Source organism: Lepidothrix coronata, unplaced genomic scaffold (assembly GCF_001604755.1).
Source record: "Lepidothrix coronata isolate B3197 unplaced genomic scaffold, Lepidothrix_coronata-1.0 Scaffold353, whole genome shotgun sequence".
Classification (NCBI taxonomy): Eukaryota; Metazoa; Chordata; class Aves; order Passeriformes; family Pipridae; genus Lepidothrix; species Lepidothrix coronata.
Genome location: NW_016690533.1, coordinates 5,431 through 26,869, shown reverse-complemented (window position 1 = coordinate 26,869; position 21,439 = coordinate 5,431). Strand labels below are relative to the sequence as shown.

The 21,439-nt window shown below is 40.5% G+C and overlaps 2 protein-coding genes and 1 long non-coding RNA gene across 3 annotated transcripts in view; 2 read left to right on the top strand and 1 right to left on the bottom strand.

The window, feature by feature from the left end:
• GLB1 (galactosidase beta 1) overlaps positions 1-1,065 on the top strand; it is a 42,476-nt gene extending 41,411 nt beyond the window's left edge. The window contains exon 16 of the mRNA XM_017838715.1: positions 517-1,065. Coding sequence (XP_017694204.1) covers positions 517-777 — 261 coding nt within the window. The 3' untranslated portion in view covers positions 778-1,065. The remainder of the gene's footprint in view (positions 1-516) is intronic.
• Positions 1,066-4,401: 3,336 nt separating this feature from the next.
• Positions 4,402-11,281, top strand: LOC108509337. The gene is made up of 3 exons (XR_001878609.1): positions 4,402-4,488; positions 10,488-10,646; positions 11,182-11,281. It is a non-coding gene; the product is annotated as an uncharacterized LOC108509337 (long non-coding RNA).
• A 6,899-nt stretch (positions 11,282-18,180) lies between these two features.
• LOC108509336 (C-C chemokine receptor type 4-like) lies at positions 18,181-21,193 on the bottom strand. The gene is made up of 2 exons (XM_017838718.1): positions 21,092-21,193; positions 18,181-19,936 (listed from the first exon to the last, which is right to left on the bottom strand). The coding sequence occupies exon 2, from the start codon at positions 19,918-19,920 to the stop codon at positions 18,850-18,852; it is 1,071 nt and encodes a 356-aa protein (XP_017694207.1). The 5' UTR covers positions 19,921-19,936; positions 21,092-21,193; the 3' UTR covers positions 18,181-18,849.
• Positions 21,194-21,439: the final 246 nt, after the last annotated feature.

The window sequence follows — 21,439 nt, the reverse complement described above, 5'->3', positions numbered from 1 at the left end:
GAGACATCTGAGTTTCATGTGTCTAGACAAGCTATAGCTTTTCCATGAAATCACAGAAACAGGAAAGGACTACCAAGGTAGTGTAGTCTTACACTTGTACAGAGAGCCACAACAGAATTAGCATCTGCATTTTTCTTCTGTGAGTTTTTTCTCCTTTTAACAATCAGCTTCAAGCAAATACAATTTTCAGGTTTGTTTTGATCTTAAACTTGGTGCAAAATTCAGTGCGAGGAACCTGCAATTGTTTTCCTAAGTATTGTCATATTTGGAATTGCTGCAGTATTTGACCACTTTCTTTTTAAATATTAATGATAGCTTTAACTGCTCAGGGACTTTAGATTCTTTTGACTGTCTTTAGCATTTTCTCAAACAGATTTTCTGTCCTTGTGTTCTATCAAACTGAAAGATGAAGGAAATTCAATTACTATATGAAGAGCGTTATACTCAAAGCTATTTTGTCATTTGATCTCTGACGAATTATTAAAATGTTGTTGTTTTATCTTTCTCTCTTAACAGGGGCAAATTTGGATCAATGGCTTTAATCTTGGTCGCTACTGGCCAGCCCGTGGTCCTCAGTTGACCCTTTATGTTCCAAGGAATGTACTTGTTTCATCGGTGCCAAACAACATAACAGTCTTGGAGCTGGAGAGATCTCCTTGCAGCACTCAGGCGTGCGAAATAGAATTTGTAGATGAACCTAATATCAATGCAACCACACAATATGAAAGTTATGACCACCAGCTCTTCGTTAGAGACATGTGGCTGACCCATCTATAATGATTTGAGTGTTTTTGTGTCTTTCCCCCACTTTACTTCCCTTTCCATCAAATCATACTGATTTGACACCAAGTCTTTAAAAATGGGAAGTTGCTTTGCTGAGGCAACTTTTTAAATTCTTCAAAGACTTTTTTTTTAAATCTCTCAGAGGTAAATATTGAAGTTCTTTCTAAAAATAAAAGCTGCAGCTTTAACATTTGTCTTGGACTGTGAAATTGAACTCAACTGGAAGGTAATGTTTGCATCAGTCTAGTAAAAATGTACACTGCTTGCACTACAGTAACCTTCTGACACTTATTTTTTTACCGTGTTTTGCAGCTAGAGAGGAGCCTACAAAAGGGGTGCACAGCCCCTGCTGGCTTACTGGTTTCACTTGTGGAACTGGTAGCTCAGAGCTGCCAACAGACAAGACACTTTTAGCTTCTTTTATCACCTGGTTAGTATCAACATTGTTTTAGTCTGATTGGGCTCACTGCCAGCATTGAGTGGACCTCATTTTTTTTATGACCTCTGTACAAGTGACTTTGGGAAAATTTTAGTTGGTTTCTTACGGGAGCTGAGAACAGCTGCAGAAGAGAGCACTCAAATGCCTGCTGGTCCAAACAGCAGTAAAATGGAGAGAGACCTTGTACTCTGCATCTGTCCCCTCTTAGAAAGCCAGTTTACTGCTTCTATTCTGCTATCCCTGAAAACTTAAAGTAAATTGAGAAGTACAATGACATATGAAAAATTTAGGCTGTTTTGGTTGGCCTCTAACTAACCTGTAGGTTTAAAATGAGCCATTTTTCCTCTAATATATCCTTTTTATGTTTATTTTCTTTTTTTTTTTTCCTAATGGACATGGAGTACCTGCTTTTTATAGGCCAGCACCTTGGAAGTGGAATGTTTTGAGTTAAAGAATTTTATTTCTCTTTAGTTATCTGTTTTGTTCCAGTAAACTGATGGTCTTTGTAAGTGCCTGATATTTGCAAAGGTGCACAAACTCTGTCAGTACAGCTGACTTTCTAGAGCAGACAGAATCTTCTTTTTGATTCCTATGGTTTTGATGTCAGTCATGCAAACTCCTTGGTGATATTTAAACAACAGAATATGATGGAATCAAGTATTTTCATAATCAGTGGTTTCTTACTTTGATTTTTGTCTGACATTATTAAAATGGTTCTTTAAAGATTAAATTTTTCCTCTGTGTGTTTGAGAAGGAAAAAAGGGAGGAGGAAGAATTATTAGCAGTACTAAGGAAGAAATGAGGTTGTAAATTCTCTACGTATGAGGAGTTATTCTTGTTGACATCTTATTTATTTTCTGTGTTATGAAGATGTGTACAAAGTAAACAAAATGAAGTAGCTGTGATGGGCTGAGTGGACACTGAAGGTGCCACTGTTTTCTGAGATGACCAATGCAAAAACCTGACTATTTCTTCTCAGCTGATAAGGATCAATACTGTCACCAGAGAAGGCGGTGAAAAGGAGCTTCAGTATCTACTTCAGGTCTGCTACGTGTTTGACGTGTTTGATGGGTTTTCAGAGCAGACTGATGTGGTTCACCCGAGACAGAGAGCTTGTACTTGTAATTTCTCACCTCAAATGCCAATTCTAATGATTGAGGGCTGTGTGTTCAGTACCAAACACACTTCATTCTTGGAATAAAGTGGTCTGCACTGACCCCAGAGTTGCCTTTTTTGGTGTTCGAAGGCAATTACAGAATTGCCTTTTTAGTGTTAAAAAATGGCAGTTGCACACAATTTTTCTTTTGTGGCACCATCCCTATGGAGACCCTGGAACATGCTCTGTGTGCAGTTAATTATTAAGAATTAATTACCTCAGAGCCAGGCCTTGAAGGTAAGGAATGAAACAGAATTAGTTGCAAATTAGTTATGGGTTTTGTGGCTTGAAGTGCTGTTAGAAAGCAAGGCATTACTTTATTTGCAGCACTGGGAGTGTATGTGGCCGACAAAACTCCTGCCTCTGCACAGACACCAATACACCACTTTTTCACCTATTCATACATTTTTAACAAACAAATTAATATTCATTGGTTCTTAATTACAGAATTCTCTTTCATTAGTTAGTATTCTACCTTCTATTACTTATTAATTTCCCACTTTCTATGCTAATTAAGTCCACATCTTTAGTCTTTTTAGTATCCTTCTCCTCTGGTAGGGACCTTCCGGCACGTATACTGAATTATTTGTTTATTCTTTTCTTTATCTGCTGGTTTCTGCAAAATGTCCTTATAGTTCATTCCAGATGTCCAGCTTCAACAGCATGTCTTTCTCAGGCTTTGTTCACTGAACCATATCAAAGTTAGTTTAACAAAACTTAAAGTTTTAGTACTTTTCCCAAGCTACGTTCTCACAAAAGTAGCTCATAACAATTTTTTGCTAAACACTGGGTAAAAATGATTTAAGGCCTAACACAGCATCTATGATTAATTAAAACAACTAATCAAAAGGTTAATTAAAGTTATTAAAATTAGAAAAGTTATTTCCAGCTGTGTGCAGAATGACATATTATTTCTACAACAGTTCAGTGCTTTACAGCCAGGAGTATTTTTATTTTTCTGGCAGTTAGTGCTGTGAGGAGAGCAGAATTTTGGTTTTCACTCCATTTTGCTTTACACTGTACTTGTGAAAACGTAGTGTATCCATGAAACTTGTTGCCATAACTGTGTAGTGTTGCAAGTAAAAAGGTTTTGTATCAATAATTACAAACACACCTCTGATTAGATCTAAGAATAACAATAACAACATGGAAAGAATGGTTTTAAAGTTTCTCAAGTAGGGCTCTAGACTACTTCATTGACACACCTGCCTATTTACTGCTTTCAGTGAAGTGGTCTTCTGTCTACAGAGAAGACCTGAGAGTTGTGGCCCTGATTCCTAATCGTGGTCTACCTACATGAAACACTGCTAGAGATTGTATTTGACTGTGCAGAAGAGAGGTCCCTGTGACAAAGGAGCCTCAGAGTATATAGCACTACTAAGAAGAACCTTTGCCAGTTACTGCTGCTTTACCCAAGGGTGTGTCTGTATGTGCTGTAGCAGGGTGTTCTACCCTGCCCGTGCTGCACACGGGGTCACTGTGCCCACACACTGCTGCCACTACGTGGCTGGGACTTATCCTGTGTTTCCTAGCCTTGGCATGCAGTCCTGCTGGGACTGAGTATGTGACACAAAACAGGACAGCGTGGCATTTGCTCCTTTTCAGTCTCAGGCAGGTCAGTTTTTCTAACCTATCCTCAGATAGGTTCTGTCAGCCACGTCCGAGATGGAAGTGAAATCAGAATGAAACCTTCTTGGGGAGACCTCCAGGCCCTAGGATGCTGGCCCCATAACCTGCGAGGTGAATGCCCTTCCCCCCGCCCCTGCACGTGGCCCGGCGACCCCGCAAGGAGCACACACGGACCACCAGGGAGGGACGGACGAAAGAGAAAAGATTTAGTGCTACACCTTCTGACTGAGGGAAAATGCATAAGGGGAGCTGTGGGGAGTTACCTGGTTCACCTTGACCCAGTGGGCAAGACACTGGTGTGTCTAGTTTCAGTTTGTTTTTGAAAGGCGTGATGTGAAAGCATTGTCAGATCCCTGGCTAGTGTCTGTGATGTAGTTGTATGAACCATTCCATATGCTGAAGTTCAGCAGGATGGTCTGTCTGGTGGAGCCAGCTGCCTTGTGAAGGCCTGGAAAGAAGGAATGTTCCTAATACTAAAACTGTGGGTCCTCAAATCCTCCCTGCTGCATCTCCTTGGGAATGTGCAAGTGCTTTGCTGACACAACTGTTGAGTAATGAGCACAGCATTCTCTGATTTTGGTGGTCACTGCAAACTTGGTATTTAGTCAGAATCAGTCTGTAAAAAGCAGGTTTTATACTGGTGCCATCTGGAGGGTATGTGGATCCTTGCAATTCTGTAGGGGCGTGTAAAGTTTAGCTGTAGGGGCTCAGCACAGATGTTGGGGTGTTTTTTTTTCAACCCTGGAGTGGGGTTTGTAAGCTTAGACTGTAATCCTGCCTGTGCATGAATGAAAACCTTTAAATGACATTATTTGGGATGAATGAGCAAAGAGAAGCACACTGGTGAATAGTGTGCACTATATAGTTGAATTGTATTTCTTAACCTACGTGCAAGGCTACTCTATCCCTTATGTTCATAATGTTGCTATGTCAGGTGTTCAAAAATAGCAATTACAGAAGAACAATACTGGGTTTACAGTGTACTCTGAAGGAGGTGATACTGTATTTTACAGGCTGAGAAAGCATCCTCTGAACTAAACCCTAAGTTTGGATGGCAAGGAGAAGGAATCTGCTCTGTTTGGATGGACTTTGTCCCTTTGATATAATCAGATGGCTGACTCCAGACTATTGCAGTCCCTTTGTTTCTCATTTTGGATATCCTAAAATCACTGGGGATAACAGCACCTCTGTGTGTGTAAAATGGATATTCTGACACTTTTCCTAGGATGCCTTTCCTGAAGATCCATCCGTATTTGAGCAAGTAGTTCACAGTGCTGACAGATCCTAACCTGAGCCTCTGGCAGCAGCTTGGTTATTTACTAACCATTTCTGTCTGTACCCGCAGGAAGCTACTTGAGAATGTTTTCTGTTACAGGACTTTGCAGTCGCTCATCATCCTCCCTTTTTTCACTTGCAAATACTCTAACATGACTTCCCAACGGAGCTGCTGAAAGATTTGCAGTCCCCATATTTTCTCTTTAATCTGTTCTTGTATGTCTTTTCCAGACTGTGAATATCATTTTAACAGATAATACAAGATGAAAGGTTTGCGAGAGGTGATCCGGCCCTTTGCCCCTCTAACCTAAGGAAACATCATTTGTATCTTGAATATTATTCCCAATGTGTTTGTTTAACCTGTTCTTCAAGATTTCTTATGATGGCGACTCCAGGCTATCCTAGGCAAATTATTCCAGTGAGTACTGTTGGGAAACTTGTCAACAACTAACTGAAGTCTTCATTGCTGTATGTAAGGCAGTTATCACTTTCACTGTCCAAAGCCAACACAAAGTATGTATTTGTGCTCTGAGGCTGTTTTGTGCCCTCTCTATTACCCTTTTATCTCCCTGTGGACTGGATTTGCAGAGTAACACAGGTGCAGAGCAACAGAGACAAGACATGGCAAGAATGTGAAAGGGTGACCAGCTCCTGAATAGCTTGGTCCATGTGCTACAGCAGCATTTTTTGAAAGAAATGACCGAGTTACAAGAAAGTTGTCTTGCAGGCTGGGATTTAAAAACATGGCAGTTAACCCCAAGGTCCTGGCTGGCAGATCAGGTGACAAAAGGAACTGGAAGCTACAAAAGAATAGGGTCTCTTTTAAAGGTTCTTCAATGAGAAGGCAAAACTGGGCAGGAAGAGATTATCCTGGAACTTGATGCCAAGGGCTGAATGGAAAAATGTTGGAAACGTATTTCACAGGGATCTTTGTTATGCTTTTGCTGAATAAAGTGTGTATGTTTAAAAATCCCTTTTCAGAAGATATTCCCTGTTGCTTGTTATGTTATTAAATACGGGAGTAATGAACTTCCCCAGTTCTGGAGGAAATCTTGAAATTGTGTGTTACCTCAAGAAGTTTCACAGAACCAGTGCTTATTCCAGGCCCTTGGTCATGCAGTCCCCTTTCAGTAGGATATATGGTCTTGATGGCCAAGAAATTGGGAAAGTATTTACCAATTCCTGTTTTGGGCTTTAGCACATACACCTGTCCCTCAGGAGGCAAGTATATATAGAACTCCCAAGCCAGGGTCTTAGGAAGGTCCCACTTCTAACTCTGCAGAGGTGTAATGGCAAGCACAGTCTGGCTCGTGAGACTCCCCCGCACACGTTCACAGCAGACGCTGTGCAAGCATCGCAATAAGATTGCGATCTTGCACTTTGGTGGTGTGCCTACAGCTGCATGCCTAAAATTTAGCCTTTAAAAATTGTGGGGGGAAAGAAGAGGGGGAAAAAAAGACTCCTTAATGGACATGGGATTTGAGTTTGAAACTCTAGCAGAATGGGCCTTTGTTAAGTAGAGTGAACCTGTTGAATACCAATGCAAATCCAGTAGAAAAATGCAGCCAATATCTACGGTTTGAAAGGATTTTCCTGTTAAGTTTCCTTCTTCATTGTAAGTATATGCACTAGTTTTATTAAACTTGGTGCTTCTGTAGAGCTTATGCTTCTATACTAACTGAGCATTTTCAGTCTTTTCTGTGGTTGTGGGCCAGAGGATGGATCTGGGCGCAGTGTGGGCAAATGCCTCACAATTGAGGGTCATGCCTCTGATGCTGTAGCTAAGAAATTTTTCTTCTCTGTTTCCTGTTTTTTTCTTAACTCTTGCTGATTCTTCTTCTTGTAGTAGGAAAGTTTTATGTGTGGAGAAATTAAAAAAATTCCTTCGATGTGTTTTTGTTTGTCTGAGATGGAGTTATCTCCAATCCACTGCTAGTTTGCAAACTGGATAAAAATGCCTGCTTGTGCTTCCAGCTGTCTCCTTTCTTCCAAATCCCATTCAGAGGTTCGGTTTTGCAAGTTCCACCAGTCTTCATCAGGTGTACAGAGTGAACACTCTTTATGGAGGTCTAGTCCAAATTTAGCCAGAAGTCTCCCCTGGTTGTGGACTTGTGCAGTAGCACTTTCTGTGAAATCTGTGAATAATCTCTGAAAGCACTTACCTTGGGAGAATGTCAACTGCTGTGTGTTGTTTCTCATGGCTTCAGGATCTGGATATGTTCCTGTGCTATGGGTGAAGGGGCCATCTGAATCATAGGCAGAATTATTGAGGAGGAGGAAAAAGAAACTGATGGCTTACTCTTAACCTTCCTCATGTCCTCCTGCCTGTTGCTGAGCTTCAGACTGTAACCTTTCTCCTGTTTGCTGCAAATGTTGGTTGCTGTTTTCACAGCAGATATGTATGGGATAAGACAGAAACTGCACAGAGGAAAAATTTGCACTCCTTTCTTTTCTTCTGCATGTTAAATTTTATTTCTGGGTGTTGTAACACTCTGATGTACCATCAAGGCTTTCTGAAAGACTTAAGGCTCTGAGAGATGGGTCTGAATCCTGCATACACATATCTTCTTTCAAGCTTTTTTACTTTTTTCCCTCTCTATTTTAGGATGTGGTTTGCACTAATCATGAATAGGTAGATCTGGTGTGCTGAAGAACACAAGAACCTGATAATGAACTCACAATGATTTCCTGCAAAACTTGGTCTGAGCACTGCCTTCTGCTGTCGTGCCTTCCTATGCTGCTCTTTTGGTCCTTTGATCCAGAGCAATATCTACTTCAAAAGCTCAAGTTAAAACAATGCAAGTCTTTGACTGTAGCCAAATATAGACACTTTCAGACCTGACTTTAAAGCACTGAGTCTATCTAGCTCTGTTGAAATAGAAGAAAGTTCAGCAGAAACAACTAGCAGCAAGCAGCCCTTTTTTAACTTTTTTAAGTCTAACCTCTCAGGTCTGTTGGCTTTGATTCAAAGGCTTCAGAGATGGTGAAAAAAAAACCAACTTACTGCTTCTATGGATCATTTCTAATTTTCAAACTATATGATGCCGAGACAGTTGATGGTTTATTGTTAGCCAAATTTTTGACACCCCTTAATGTCTTTTAATGGGAAAAGAGGGACAGACCACATACCCCTACTACCCCAAAATTAAGCTCGTTTGCCTATCCTAGGAAATAAAGATAACTTGGACAGCTATGCTGAAATCAGCCAGAAGGCTTTTTAGGTGTTTTTAGTTCTGAAAAACCCAGTCTATTCAAAGATACTGAAAAGAGATTACAGTAGCAGACCTGATTTGTGTGAACGTTGTTTATTCCTTTCCTCTAGGTACAGTACAAAGTGCTGAAACAGGGGATGTTTAAGCACTATGGAGCTATAAGCAAAAAAAGAATATTCAGTGTTACAAAACATTACCTGGATGCAAAGTCTAGTGAAGACAGAAGGGAAAGCATAATAATATGTCTGGTAAAGAGTGGGTTGTTCGTTGGGTTTGGTTTGGTTTGGGTTTTATTTTTCTTGGGGTTTTTTTTCTCTTTTTTTTTTTTCAAACCCAAGCAGGTTGGCAGCAGAGAGGGGAAGGAAAATAATTTCCCTTCTGGTACCTCCAGCTACAGGCTGTGGCCTTGCATCTGACTAAACTGGCAAAACTGAATGATGCTGAGCTCTATAGTTTTCAGATTTCTTAGTTACAAGTGGAGAATTTTTACATGAAAGAGAGGAGGGGAACTGGAGTAAAGATTCAGCTCCTCTGGCTGGATGTGCAAAGTAGGGAAAATACATCCAAATCCTAACAAAAAGTCTACCTGACCACAAGACTGGGAATGTCCATAGTTCTGCTGGTACTTGCTCCCCGGCTGCTTATCATCATCTTGTCTTCCATTTTATCCGTGCAATGCAAGGTAGAAACCATGCTGTTTCTGTCAGTCCTTGATATGCATCACCTGTTTTCAGTTGTTCACAAAATAATAAGGTTAGATGATGCCTAGTTTGGTTTCACTGTGGTTTCTGGTGAGCGACTACCTTCTTTGGAAATCCAACCATGCTGTTATACTTGTCCTGCAAGGTGGGTGAAAGAACATTCAGGGGTTCCCAACTTTTCTCCTCTCTCTGAGTTTGTCAAGGGTTTGGTGCAGCACACAAGGATGCTTTTGTCTCAGAGGCTGAGGGCTTTGAAAAGACACATAGCTCAACTCACATTTTTTGTTGTATTTGTTTTCGTTTTCTCATTTAACAGAGTTCTGTTTTTTCATAAAAGAATAATGGCACTGAGTTTGACTAAGGTCCATCTAGCCCTGTATCCTCTTTTGAAGTAAAGCATATCTAATCATCTCTTTTTGAGCTTCAGGACCTGAAACTTTAAGGTGAAATCTTTATCTTTGTACAAAGTTGAGCTGAAATTCAGTGCATTTAAGCTCTTCTAGAAGAGACTCAGCTTTGACTGCTGACTCAGCTGCTTGCTTGCCATGACTCAGTTTGCAAAAATAATGCCGCAAAAATTCTGAAGTTCACACTCTGCAATGCAAACTGGAATACAGCAAATGAAATAACTTAAAAGCATCAGCTCTGTTCAATAGCCTTGGTCAGTGCTCCATAATGTATTCTAATTTGGGAGATTGCTTGTGTGCCTTTTGATGCAAAATTTTGTTGCTGGTTTGGCTTGGAAAGAATGTTCCTGTTCTGTCTTGCAAAGTACTTTGTTTTTTCCTGTTACCTGTTTTAGTGCGTGCATGCAAATTGGTGAAACTCCCTGCTGATTACAAATGTCAAAACCTCGAGTAAATGAGGCAAGCAAGTCGAAAAGGGGTAGGGGCTTAATCTGCAAACCTTCATGATTCAGGACAATCACCCATTGACTGAGAAAGGAAGAAATTGCTCAAAACCAAAGACTTGTGTTTAGAATAATGCATTATGAAATTGTTTTCATCTTCTGTGGAAGGAGATGAAACTTTCTGTGCTGTGAGTAAAAGAGAGGGCATGGTTCTTGATGTCTTGAGACAAGGCAAGAAATCTAGTAATGAATACTCAGATTTTTATAATTATATTAACTTCCATTGTAGTGCTTTCATCTGCAAAATTAATTGTTTTACAAAGGAAGACAGAGTTTTGATTTCTATGTAGCAAATGCAAGAGTGGAATTGACTGAGATCCCTGGCAAGGCTGAAACCAGAACCTTAAAAACAGCTTTCTTTTTTTTTTCTTTTTTTAATTAGGGAGAAGTAAAGGACAAAGGTGCTACAGTCTCTTTTGGGCATATCAGCTCTAGTCAATAGGCTGGGACATGGTTGAGCTACTTCTGCCTGGTGTAAGTCTGCAGCCCAATATGATAAGGAAGCCAGTGCAGACAGTGGAGGCCGTCTCCTAAGCTGCGGGTAATAAAGCATGTCTTTTTTCTTAAACAACCACTGTCTGCATGAACACAGCTGGGGCCAGTTATGTTCTGCTCCCCAGCCGCGGTCTGTCTGAGTGGGACTGTCAGCATTTGCAGTCACAAAGGAGAAACACACTTTCTTTCAAACATCACGTCTGGCCGTGGGTCTGCATGAGGTCTCCCCTACAGAGTCCTCAGCAGCTGCTGCTCTTGTTGGAGTACACTCACCTATAGGTGTGCCATTCACTGACCAGGCAGCTGTGGCTTCTGCTGTGATGGATCTCACTGATTTTTCTTTTATTATTATCTCTTTTTTTTTTTTTTTACAGTGTTTCGTTTTGCTTTTGCCAAAGCAGTAACTTTATGGAATCTTTTGGTCTCTGGTCTAGAAAACGTGGCAGATTTTTTTAGGTGTCACTTAAATTAACATTGATACTAGCTACCTATTTGCTCCATTGTTGGGCAGTATCAGCTTTTCTGCAGCTATTTCTGTACAAGTTTTTGACATTTTTAGAGCTCTTTTTACATTTTTCCAGGAACCTGGAGGCGTATACATCATACACTACACATGCAGTGAATTATGCTGGTGTGAACTTCAAGAATTGGGCATGTGCCCTCCTGAAAATTCAGGCTGCATTCAGTCATATCGTATTGTGATTGAGGTCTTCATTGTGAATCACCTTAGAGAAAAGGCGGACTTTTTTTTTTCTGCTTATGACACAAGTAATAGTTGCTCTGCCTCTGTACACACCCATTCCTGGAATTAAAAAAAAAAAAATCATGCAAATTAAAATTCAGCAGAATCTTTGGTATCTAATACTGACGTTACTTTCTCAGTCTCTGATGCAAATTGCTAAATAGTTATCACTTAAAGATTGACCTTTCATAAATGTTGATGTGATGTTTGATCACTTAAATTTTATTCACATAGTCTCTTGTGATAGTCTATAAAATACTGCAGTCCTTTACGCTATAGAAGCAACAAAAGTTATTTGCTGGGCAAATTGTCATGAACAAAGGGCAGATTTAAAAAAAAAAAAGAAAAAACAAAAACCAACAGCAAAAAAATCCTGCTTTTGACCGGTAGTTTTCAGCAAAAGCGGTCATCACTTTACTGAAATTTCGCTTCTCATGCTATCTTTTTTCCTAAAATCTGGCACGTTCCTATGGGTTTGTGGAATGAGCTACTGACTGAACAATGTGGTGAATTTATTCTATCAAAGCTGTTTAAGTGTCTTAAAGAAGACAAATCCTTGAGTTTTTTCTACAATTTTTGGTTACATGAGGACTTCTGAAATTATTTCCCCCATCAGAATAAAATTATAACAAGAATTCAGAGCACAAATGATGAAATATTTTATTTCGGTAATGTTAAAAATAGGCTGTGCTTACTCTAAAATGGTTTTAGTCTAAAGCTGAAACAAAATGCGTATCAAAGTCTGGGGTTAAAAGGTGTTGATCATTAGCCAGTGCAGCTGCCACCAAAAATATGCTCTTTTTGGTGTTTGGATTTTCATTGAACCATAGAAGTATTTGGGTTGGAAAGAATGTTTAAAGGTCATCTAATCAAACTCCTCTGCAATGAGCAGGGACATCTTCATAGAACTGCCTTGTCAAATGCAAAACATTCTGCCAGTGTAGTCACAAAACAGGCACCCTGCTTGGGTGACCTCTGGGTGTGGAGGATGTGAGTTTAAGCTAGTGAGGAAATGAATGGATTGACTCCATGTGACTGTGGAGAGGAGGTTGTGGCATACGCATTTATGCAAAAAAATCAGAGCAGGAGCAGACAGGAGCCAGCCTCCCCATAGGGGATTTTGGAGGTTCCCTAATATTTCTGAGGAAAGGAAGCAAGTACTGGCCTGCATTATGCAAGGATGGGCTTGTGAAGCAGAACTGAAGAGAAAACAGCCAAAATCCAAACTTCCCTTTTATTTCCTTTTGTAAACTCTTCAGCCCCTTCTCTGTAGTGTTGCAGGGTTTTGTGTGACACCTCATGCTATGGGTTTCGCTCTTCTAGAAAGCATAAACAAGTTTCTTGATAGCAAAGTCAAACCTGTTCTCCACAGCTTCTCAGCACTGTTTGTGTGCAGGGCCTGCAGACAATGTCATTGCTCCTTGCAATCAGCCAGCCTTGTTTTCTTTCCATTCCTGGTGCTTGTGAGTGAGCTAAAAGGGCATAAGCAACAGCAAAATCCATCCTTCTTTCCCTTCTATGTGTGCTTTTTACAGCTTTCCCACATGCTTTGATAGCAGAAAAAGCAAGTCAGTCTGTTGTCGTGGTCTTACTTGTGGCAAATTTGAGTTTACTGGTCTATGAGCAAGTACAGAGATGTGTTGTGGTCTTTCTTCACTTTTATTAAGATGCTTTCGTGTTAGTACTGGCTGTGTTACTACTGCTCTTTCTATTTGGGAGTGATGGTGACAGGTTAAATGTTAGGGAAGGCCTCTCTCTTCCATCTACCTATCCAAACCACAATACTTTTATGGAGATATTTTAAGGAGTGCAAAGTTCCTATGCAAAAAAGACAAACATGCTTTTCATGCAGGGATGTCCACTCCTTGTTCCAATCACTGTCCCAGGCACAAAAGTTTCTTCCTCAACGTGACTGCTTGGACCTTCTCGGAAAATGCTGATTAAATGCCACTGGTCTCTTCTTGAGCAGAAGAGTGCATCTAGTAATGTCAATCTTCACTCAGTCTGTGTTGTCTTACAGGCTGCTAGCAACATTGAGAGTATTTTTTACAAAGGTTTTATGTCTGTGGAAAAAAATCAGATTCTTGCAGATAGATTCTTGATTACTTGCTATCATTGTTAAAAGCAAAAGCAAGGAAATAAACATTTTGGCCTTAGTAGTTTTATTTGGCAACACCTGAATTCACGAAAATCTTGCAGTATGCAGTTACAGAGCTACTTAAACTGAATGCATGCTGTTACTCGTTTTGAAACTAAAATCCAGAGAAACTTCAACTCTTCGAAGATGACTTGAAATAAAAAATAGAAAAACCAGCACAAAACCTAAAGGATTAGTATGATGCATTGACCAGTCATGTATTTGGGCTGCATTTACACAGAGAATGAATATTTCTTCTTTTTTGATCGCCTTCAAACAGGAATCATTGCTTTCTGGTGTATTAGTACAGACAACACCTGTGCCAGCAAAGAACATCTTTTATCGGAAGATGACATTAGCTGGTCATCTTCTTACCTCCAGATACTCTTCATGTCAACCTGTGGTCCTCCTTGCAGAACTTGGATCCAAGTGGGGAGTTTCCTGGCTAGGCCATCTCAGATTTGGGTATCAGAAAGGGCGTGGTGTGGGAGACTCTTACCTGAAGTCCCCCTCACCAAGCTGAAGTGTGAATTCTCTCCAGGGAAAGGTAGGAGGGCACTGAGATTCTGTCAAAAATGTGCGTTGTGCACATAATGTCTGAGCTCTTGCTCTGTGCCTCAGCTCCCCTAGCTATAAGACAGCCGGTATTAAAAATAAGGTGAAGTGTAGTGAGTCAATAACTTCGACGATCCCAGTGGGGGCAGAAAACTAGAATGCTTTATTGGACTTACAAGTTCATATTTAAAGGGTTTAGGGTCTACATATTCAACAGGGGGTTGTAACTATTACAATTTATTACTAACAGGGGGTTTCAGGGGATGACATAAGGGAAAAACCCAGGTTAACAAATTTGGGGTCTTATACATCATAGGGGAAAACCCATCTTATCCTAGGGGAATTACATGGGGGAAAGAGGTATTCAGGTTTGCAGAATGCACAGGATCCAGGGAACACAAAGGGAGAGATAAAACACAGTAAGTCTTCTGCACTGGCTTGATGAGATCAGGGTGTGGACTCTCTGGCTTGGGCAGGGTATGTGATAACATCATGCAAGGAGTCTCTTCACATTCTGCTGGAGAAGGCAGGAAGAATCCACAAGGATGAGGTCAATGAAAAAGGGGTTTTCCGAGCTTCTGTAGCCCATGACTTTTTGCAAAGACCACTCAAATCTCTCTCTGCAGATATTATATTTTGGGATCCAACAGTCAAGTCTTGAAGGATGCAGACAACATTACTCTCTTCAGCAGAGGTATCATAAGCATACCATCATTTCTGAGAGTTCAAAGGAGGATCAGAAATAAATTGACACAAAAGCCTGAGGATGGCCTGTGAACAGTCTTATTTTGCAGCAAGCATACAAGGGATATGTGGAGGGATATGCACTGTCAAGGGAAAGAGAACAGCAGCATTGGTCAGTCATGCCCATGCTTCATCAAGGAGTTGGCAGAGGACTTGATTTTTATGGTCTGGAAAAAATAAAGGACTTCTTCATTTTCGAGCTTCGTTTCTGTGAGAAGTGGCTTTCATTCAATGACTGCCCTATAAGATGGGATTTCGTTAGGTTTTTTGGTGGGTGTTGCTGCTGAATGACTGTGAAAAAGAAAATCATCCTGGTAGCTTCTAACTTATGTTCTCAGTGATAGTGCTTGCTGCATTAGGAGTGATTTCCTCTAATTCATGTGATTACCAGTGGCACCTACATACGTCATTGCTGTGTTACATACGATGACTGCAGATATGACCACCACTACATCACCTTTTAATGGTCTTATCAGTTATACAAATGCTAGAAATCTCACCACAATTATATCATTTCCAGTCTCCTACCTAAATGCTTCTTTCATGACTGGAGTGGCAAAGTCCTGTTGAGCTCTCTGTAGGCACTGCCCTAAGCACCATTTTAATGATCATTTTGATTGACATTACTAAATGGCCTGTGATTTCTAACTGTAAATCAAGTCAAATGGAGATGCTGGCATAAGAGATGGGAGTCGAAGAGGCTGGTCTCTGGCTGCATTAAAAGAGAGATGTTTGATAAAACTGCAAACAATTAAGAGCTCCTGAAGGAAAATGTGTGATGTAGATCCCTGCTGGCAGTTTGAGACTGGAAGAATCCTGGTAACAGAGGGGCACTGTAGTGTCTCTTGAATTGTACTCCCCTTCAGAGCAGGTGTGCAGAGCTGATGCTGGGACAGTGGCAAGTAATTATATAGGGAGGAGAAGAGCAACTCCTCGCTGGCTCTCAGACTGAGAGGAGCAGACTGGGAGGAGGCTGCTGACCACAATGCTGCTTCAGCACAATTAAAAGGGATGAAGCTCCAGAGTAAAAGATAAATGTGTAATTCAGCTTCATGTTTAGGGAGTGGTTGTTGTGGCCTAAGCACTGTATGAAAATCAAACAATCAACTTGTTTTTACCTTTTCATCATTATTTGTTTTTAGTATAATTAGCTGATTTTCCCCTTCATCTACCTTTCTACGGCTGCTTAGCAGAACTGAAGAGACGATGCAGGCTGGCCTTCTGAGGAACCTTGATGTAAAAATGTGGGTTTAAGAATGAGTCAGCTTTGCTTCACTTAAATGTCTGTCCATTCTCTTTCATGGTTCAGTGAGTCTGTACATACATCATTCATTGCTGGAAACTCTTGTTCAGCTAAAATGACATTTTTGTCAACTGACATTTTGAAAATCCCTGCTTTATTTTTGTCTGTATTAATTCCATTATCTTGTTCTTTCTCATCAGGAGATATTTCAAAGCCCTCTCTCAAAAGAGGAGTGGCATTATTGACTGCAGCTTGGTGCATGGTGGGGAGGGTTTGTTCCAAGTGACAGAGTAGGAAGCCACCCAGGTTTGATGAGCTTCAGCCCCAGGACCTGGATTCTTGAGCCCATCACTTAGAGGTGATCCCCTCTTTACACCCAATTCAGCAAGCCTGCTCAGAGCACAGCTTTCAGCTCAGCTGCTCATTCAGCACACACAATGAGTAACTGTGAGCATTACTGAGAGAACTGGAAGAGGTTATTTGGCAGAGATAAACAAGGACAACATTCACCTGTGGGGAGCTCTGGCTGCAGCAGGACCCTCTGCACCAAAGGCAAACGTGCACAGGCTGTGGGGCACAAAGCTGAGCAGCAATGTGAAGCACATTTGAGTTTTGTGTGGAAAAGGAGCTTTACACTAGCTCAGTTTGTGGCAATGCTGCACAGCCACTGGGTGCAGCCTGAGCAGATTTGGCATCCTCCCTCACCACAGGATGTGCCCAGACTCAGACCAGCCTGCGAGCCATCCCTTGACACCACTCTTAGCCCCGGACCTCTCTTACATCGTGGTTATCAAGAGAGCCTACAGCTTGCTTTTTCCTTGTTGACCATCCTATTTGCCAGGCCAGCACAGGCAGCCCTTTCCCTGGTCTGGAAAGCAGGACTTCTTGAAAGGCTTCTCAAAAGGACCCATTTATTCTTACTGACTAGAGGGATCACAGAGTATGACCAAGAAAAAAGCGACTGCGTTGTGCTGTGGGGCTTCCAGGTTAATCTGTGCACTAGACCAATGCATATCTCTGCTGTTCACAGTGCACTATCAGCATCACCATCTGTGAGGGCTGTGTGCTGTGCCAACTTGGCGTGGTATGTTGGGTTCAGTGACATCTGTGAGAATTTGAAGCACCTGACACTTGAAATTGGTCTTCCTTTTCAAAATAGGTGATGGATGCCTTAACCCACTCTTTGCATCAGTTTTTCCCAATTATTTACTCAGTGGCTTCTAAGGTTTTGAGTAGTAAGAATTTATAGTCTTTTTCTTGGAAATAAAGACACTTTCTTATTGCAAGTAATGTCTTTCTCAGCTATTCAGATCATCTGCATTAATGCAGATCCTTGCTTGTCAGCCTCAGCAAACTGCTAATGGTAATGCATTCCCAAAATTCATTATGATGGATATGTGCCTGCATGAGTATTTAAGTGTATTGCTTTTTATTTTCAGTCTTGTATCATGAAAGAGATCATATGGAGGTGAGCTTCCACTTAATTTCTTATTTAGGGTGATTAGTACAATGGCACTACAATATTTTTACATTTCTTTTCCCTTTTCTGATGCATTTTAATGCCTTGTTTGCTCTTTGCAGCCTTGGCTACAGCAGGCACTTTGTTATTGACAATCTTAGAAAATAAAACTCATCCTATTGAATGGCTGTTGTCCAGCAAAAAGACACACCAGAAATATCTTCTAATACATATTTTTCAACTCTTACTTTGTATGCCACCACATTACTGATTTTTGCCTGTTTTTTAATTAATTTTATGCCAAAATCTAAACACTGCTATGTGAGTTTCCTTCCTGTTCTGGATCTCTGATTAATATCCTGTAGATCTGTGAACAGCTACTGGGGCATCACACTGTTGCATTTTGCTGTTATCAAATGCAAGGATTTGTGTGGTTTCTAAGTTATCACAGAGTGATTGTGTTTCTACACAATCTCTGTTTTTACTTTCTTTCATTTTGCCATATGAATCTCCAGTGAATGACAATTGAGTCTTGGGGTTAAGTACTTTTGGAACAAAGAACATTCATTTTAAAATAAATACTTTTAAAAAAGATACTTCGAATTTATTCACACATGCTGCAAAATAAGCTTTTTAAAACAGTTTTATTAAAAAATATTTAAAACTTTTTTATGTTAATAAAAGTACAGAATTTCTATCCTGAATTACAGTAATTCAAAATGCCTATATATATGCCTATGTATAGGCATATACACCAACCTAAGAAAAAATGCGTCTACAACACAATATAATGGCTTTGCATGTTTGTGCACATAAAGAATATATTTTGTGTCCTTTTTCTTAATGTCAGAGGGTGTATCCTCCCCCTCAGATGAAACATTTAACAGTAGCAAATACTGTTAATGGCTCCCTAAGAGTCATGAGTGAACAAGTCCTACACAGATCAACTGTAGAATAAAAAAAATACGGTAATAACCATCCTTCTTGAATAAATGAATTTATTTTCTGAGTGTATGTGCTGATGACAAGCTGCTGTCTCGCCTCTGCCCATCCATCCAGGCCAATGTCTTGATGCTGGTGAAAGAGAAGCCACCTGGCACGGTGCCGTGCAGAGAGCTGAGGCTGCTCTTACAGCTGAGCAGTGATTTGTAATCGCAGCAGAGAAAACTTGCATGTCCCTCTCCTGTGTTTCACATTTAGGACACCTTCTGTCATAGCATTCAGAAAATCTAGAGGCAGAAATAAAGCTGAAGTAAGTAATTACACAGCACTAGCTTATTGTTAAATGCATCTGCATCTGCTTAGCTTTTCAAAGTTCCTGCTTTTGTCAATTGCTTGCTGGTGAGTTCAGTGGCTGGTCTGAAACACATTACAGAGCATCTTGATCCCCCGTAGACTGTGTGTGGAATGAACTTGTAGATTCAGTGTGGTAAGTGATGTGAACTCCACACCACTTGCAAACATACCCAGGTAAATGCCAGTTCTTAAAGAGCATCTTCAGATACTTCTTAAATTTTTCCCCCATGAAGAAGTAGATGACTGGATTGAGGCCACAGTGAAAAAGGCCAAGGATTTCTGTTACCTGGAAAGCATAGTCCAGATTCGTGCTCACTTGACAGTCTCTCATGACTCCCATAGTTTCCAGCAGTTGTAAAAAAATAACGATGTTGTAAGGGGTCCAAAAACAGAAAAACACAATCATGACAACAAAGATCATCTTCACAGCCTTATTCTTTTTCTCATTTCTACAGTGAACTAATGTTTTAATGATCATGGAGTAGCAAAATGTCATAACTATAAAAGGGATTAGGAGCCCTAAAATGTTGATTTCCAAAGTGGAAAAAAGTTTCCATGTTGTGAAATTGCCTGGATATCTCGGCTTGCAGGTAGTATAATTATGTTCATTAAAAGACTCTCTGAACACAAGCTCAGGAACAGAGGCCAAAAAAGCTACAAGCCATATGACAAGGCTAGTGATCAAGCCATGGAAGGCAGTCCTTGCTTTCAAGGAAAACACTGCACGAACAATTGCCAGGTATCTGTCTATGCTCATAAGCATAATAAAAAATATACCACTGTAAAACCCGACCAGGTAGATCCACGAAATGATTTTACACCAGGGAGTTCCAAAAACCCATTGGTCTACCGTGAAATAAGACCAGAACGGCAAGGATAAAACAAAGAGCAAATCTGAGATGGCGAGGTTTAGCAGGTACACATCAGTCATGCTCTTCAGCCTCTTGTATTTGAAGAGGACCACAATGACCAGAATGTTTCCAGTGAGCCCGACCAGGAATACTAGGCTATACAGAACCGGTAGGAAGGAGGCTGAAAACCTCCTGACGCTTTCCTTACTGCATGGCTTTGGAGCATCGTTATAGTTATCATAATATTCATAGAAGGTTGAGAGGTCAGGGGACTCTGTACTTGCAGAACTCATGCTTTTTCCCCAGTTCCTGAGAAGGAAAGAATATGAAAATGTCAGTGACTTTCAGTGCGTCAAGACCGTATGGTTACTCCACAGCTCTGAATCATGAGCAGTGACTGACTTAAAGTTCCCATGCATGTCTCATTACAGGTTCTCAGACATTATGTAAGCATTACGGGATGCATGTGCGTGCTTGCAGAATGTACTGTCCTTAACACGCATGTGCTTAGTCCTTGCGGCACTGCGCAACTTGGGTGTCAAGCACACAACGCGACACTGGATGAGAGGAAAGCAAATGGGAATGAAAGACCACAGATATCAAATCAGAGAGGGTTTAAGTCCTATGTGGAGTAAAGTAAAAAGCAAAGCCACTGTTTATAGCAGTTCAGGATTTCACTCACCTTTCCTACCAGGCAAACATCATCATAAGAAGAAAGTAATAAAAATGCATCAGACTTTTCCAATGAAATTATACTTACTGAAAGCTGAAATGAGTTTTGTGCTGTCTTCAGTAGCTAAATGAATAACAGGAATTTGTCATATGTATGCGCTTTTCTAATAGGCGGATACAGAGTTTTAAGTGATGTTACTTTGAGGTAACTTGCACACCACATGAATTTATTGTTGATGTATCACTGCAAGTGTCATTCTTTTAGCCTGACATATGAGAACTCTAAGCCTGAGCTTTGTTCTTCCCCTTTGTCCTTATTTTTATGAATAGAAAGCAGAAGAAAAGTGAGTTTCACTGCTTTACTTGTCTTTACTTTGTACATTGCTGCAACATAACAGCAAACATTGACTATCCTTAACCTGACTCATCCTGTGTGTAGTCCCAAGCGTGACAACTTTGCAGCCTACAGCTCTGTTGTATTATACACAGAGAAGAACTGAATCTGACTTACAAGTCAAAAGGACAAAATCATTTGACACCAATGGTCTAGAGATGACAGCTTTGCAACAACTGCTCCCAGACATACCTGAATCTAATCTAGGTTCAGCATAATATATGCAAATGTTTAAAACTGAAAAACATATGCACATATACCCACTTCTGATGATGCAAGAATTCTTAAAAGTGCTTTAAAAATTACCTGAGCAGCTAAAAAAGGTAAATGAAAAAGCATTACATTCACACACATCATGAGTGTACATGATACACAACTGTTTCAAAATTGCATTTTACCTTTTCTCCTCCTTTCTTCTCAGATGATGTGAAGAAGCTTCTTTGCTCTAAGGGTGCAGAATCACTTGCTTCTCACCAGGTAGCTCTGCCAGGGAGGTGTTACCCACACAGCAATATCCAGCAGCTGCAAAAAGCAGATGTCACTAGGTAGCTGTGTCTCATAGCGGAAGCTTCCGACTTCCTTACAGATTGTATCACAAGTGCTTCTCTCCTCAGGGCTCATCAGAGATAGTCCCTTTAAGTCAGAAAGAGAATTAAACACATAGTGTTTAAGAAAATGCAGATTCCACCGAGGGCCTGATTACTGAGTTAAAACAGCTTCATCTTATCCAATAATCATTAAAATAG

Bases quoted from the DNA above. Each gene is read 5' to 3' on its own strand.
- LOC108509336 (XM_017838718.1), bottom strand. From the start codon at position 19,920: ATGAGTTCTGCAAGTACAGAGTCCCCTGACCTCTCAACCTTCTATGAA.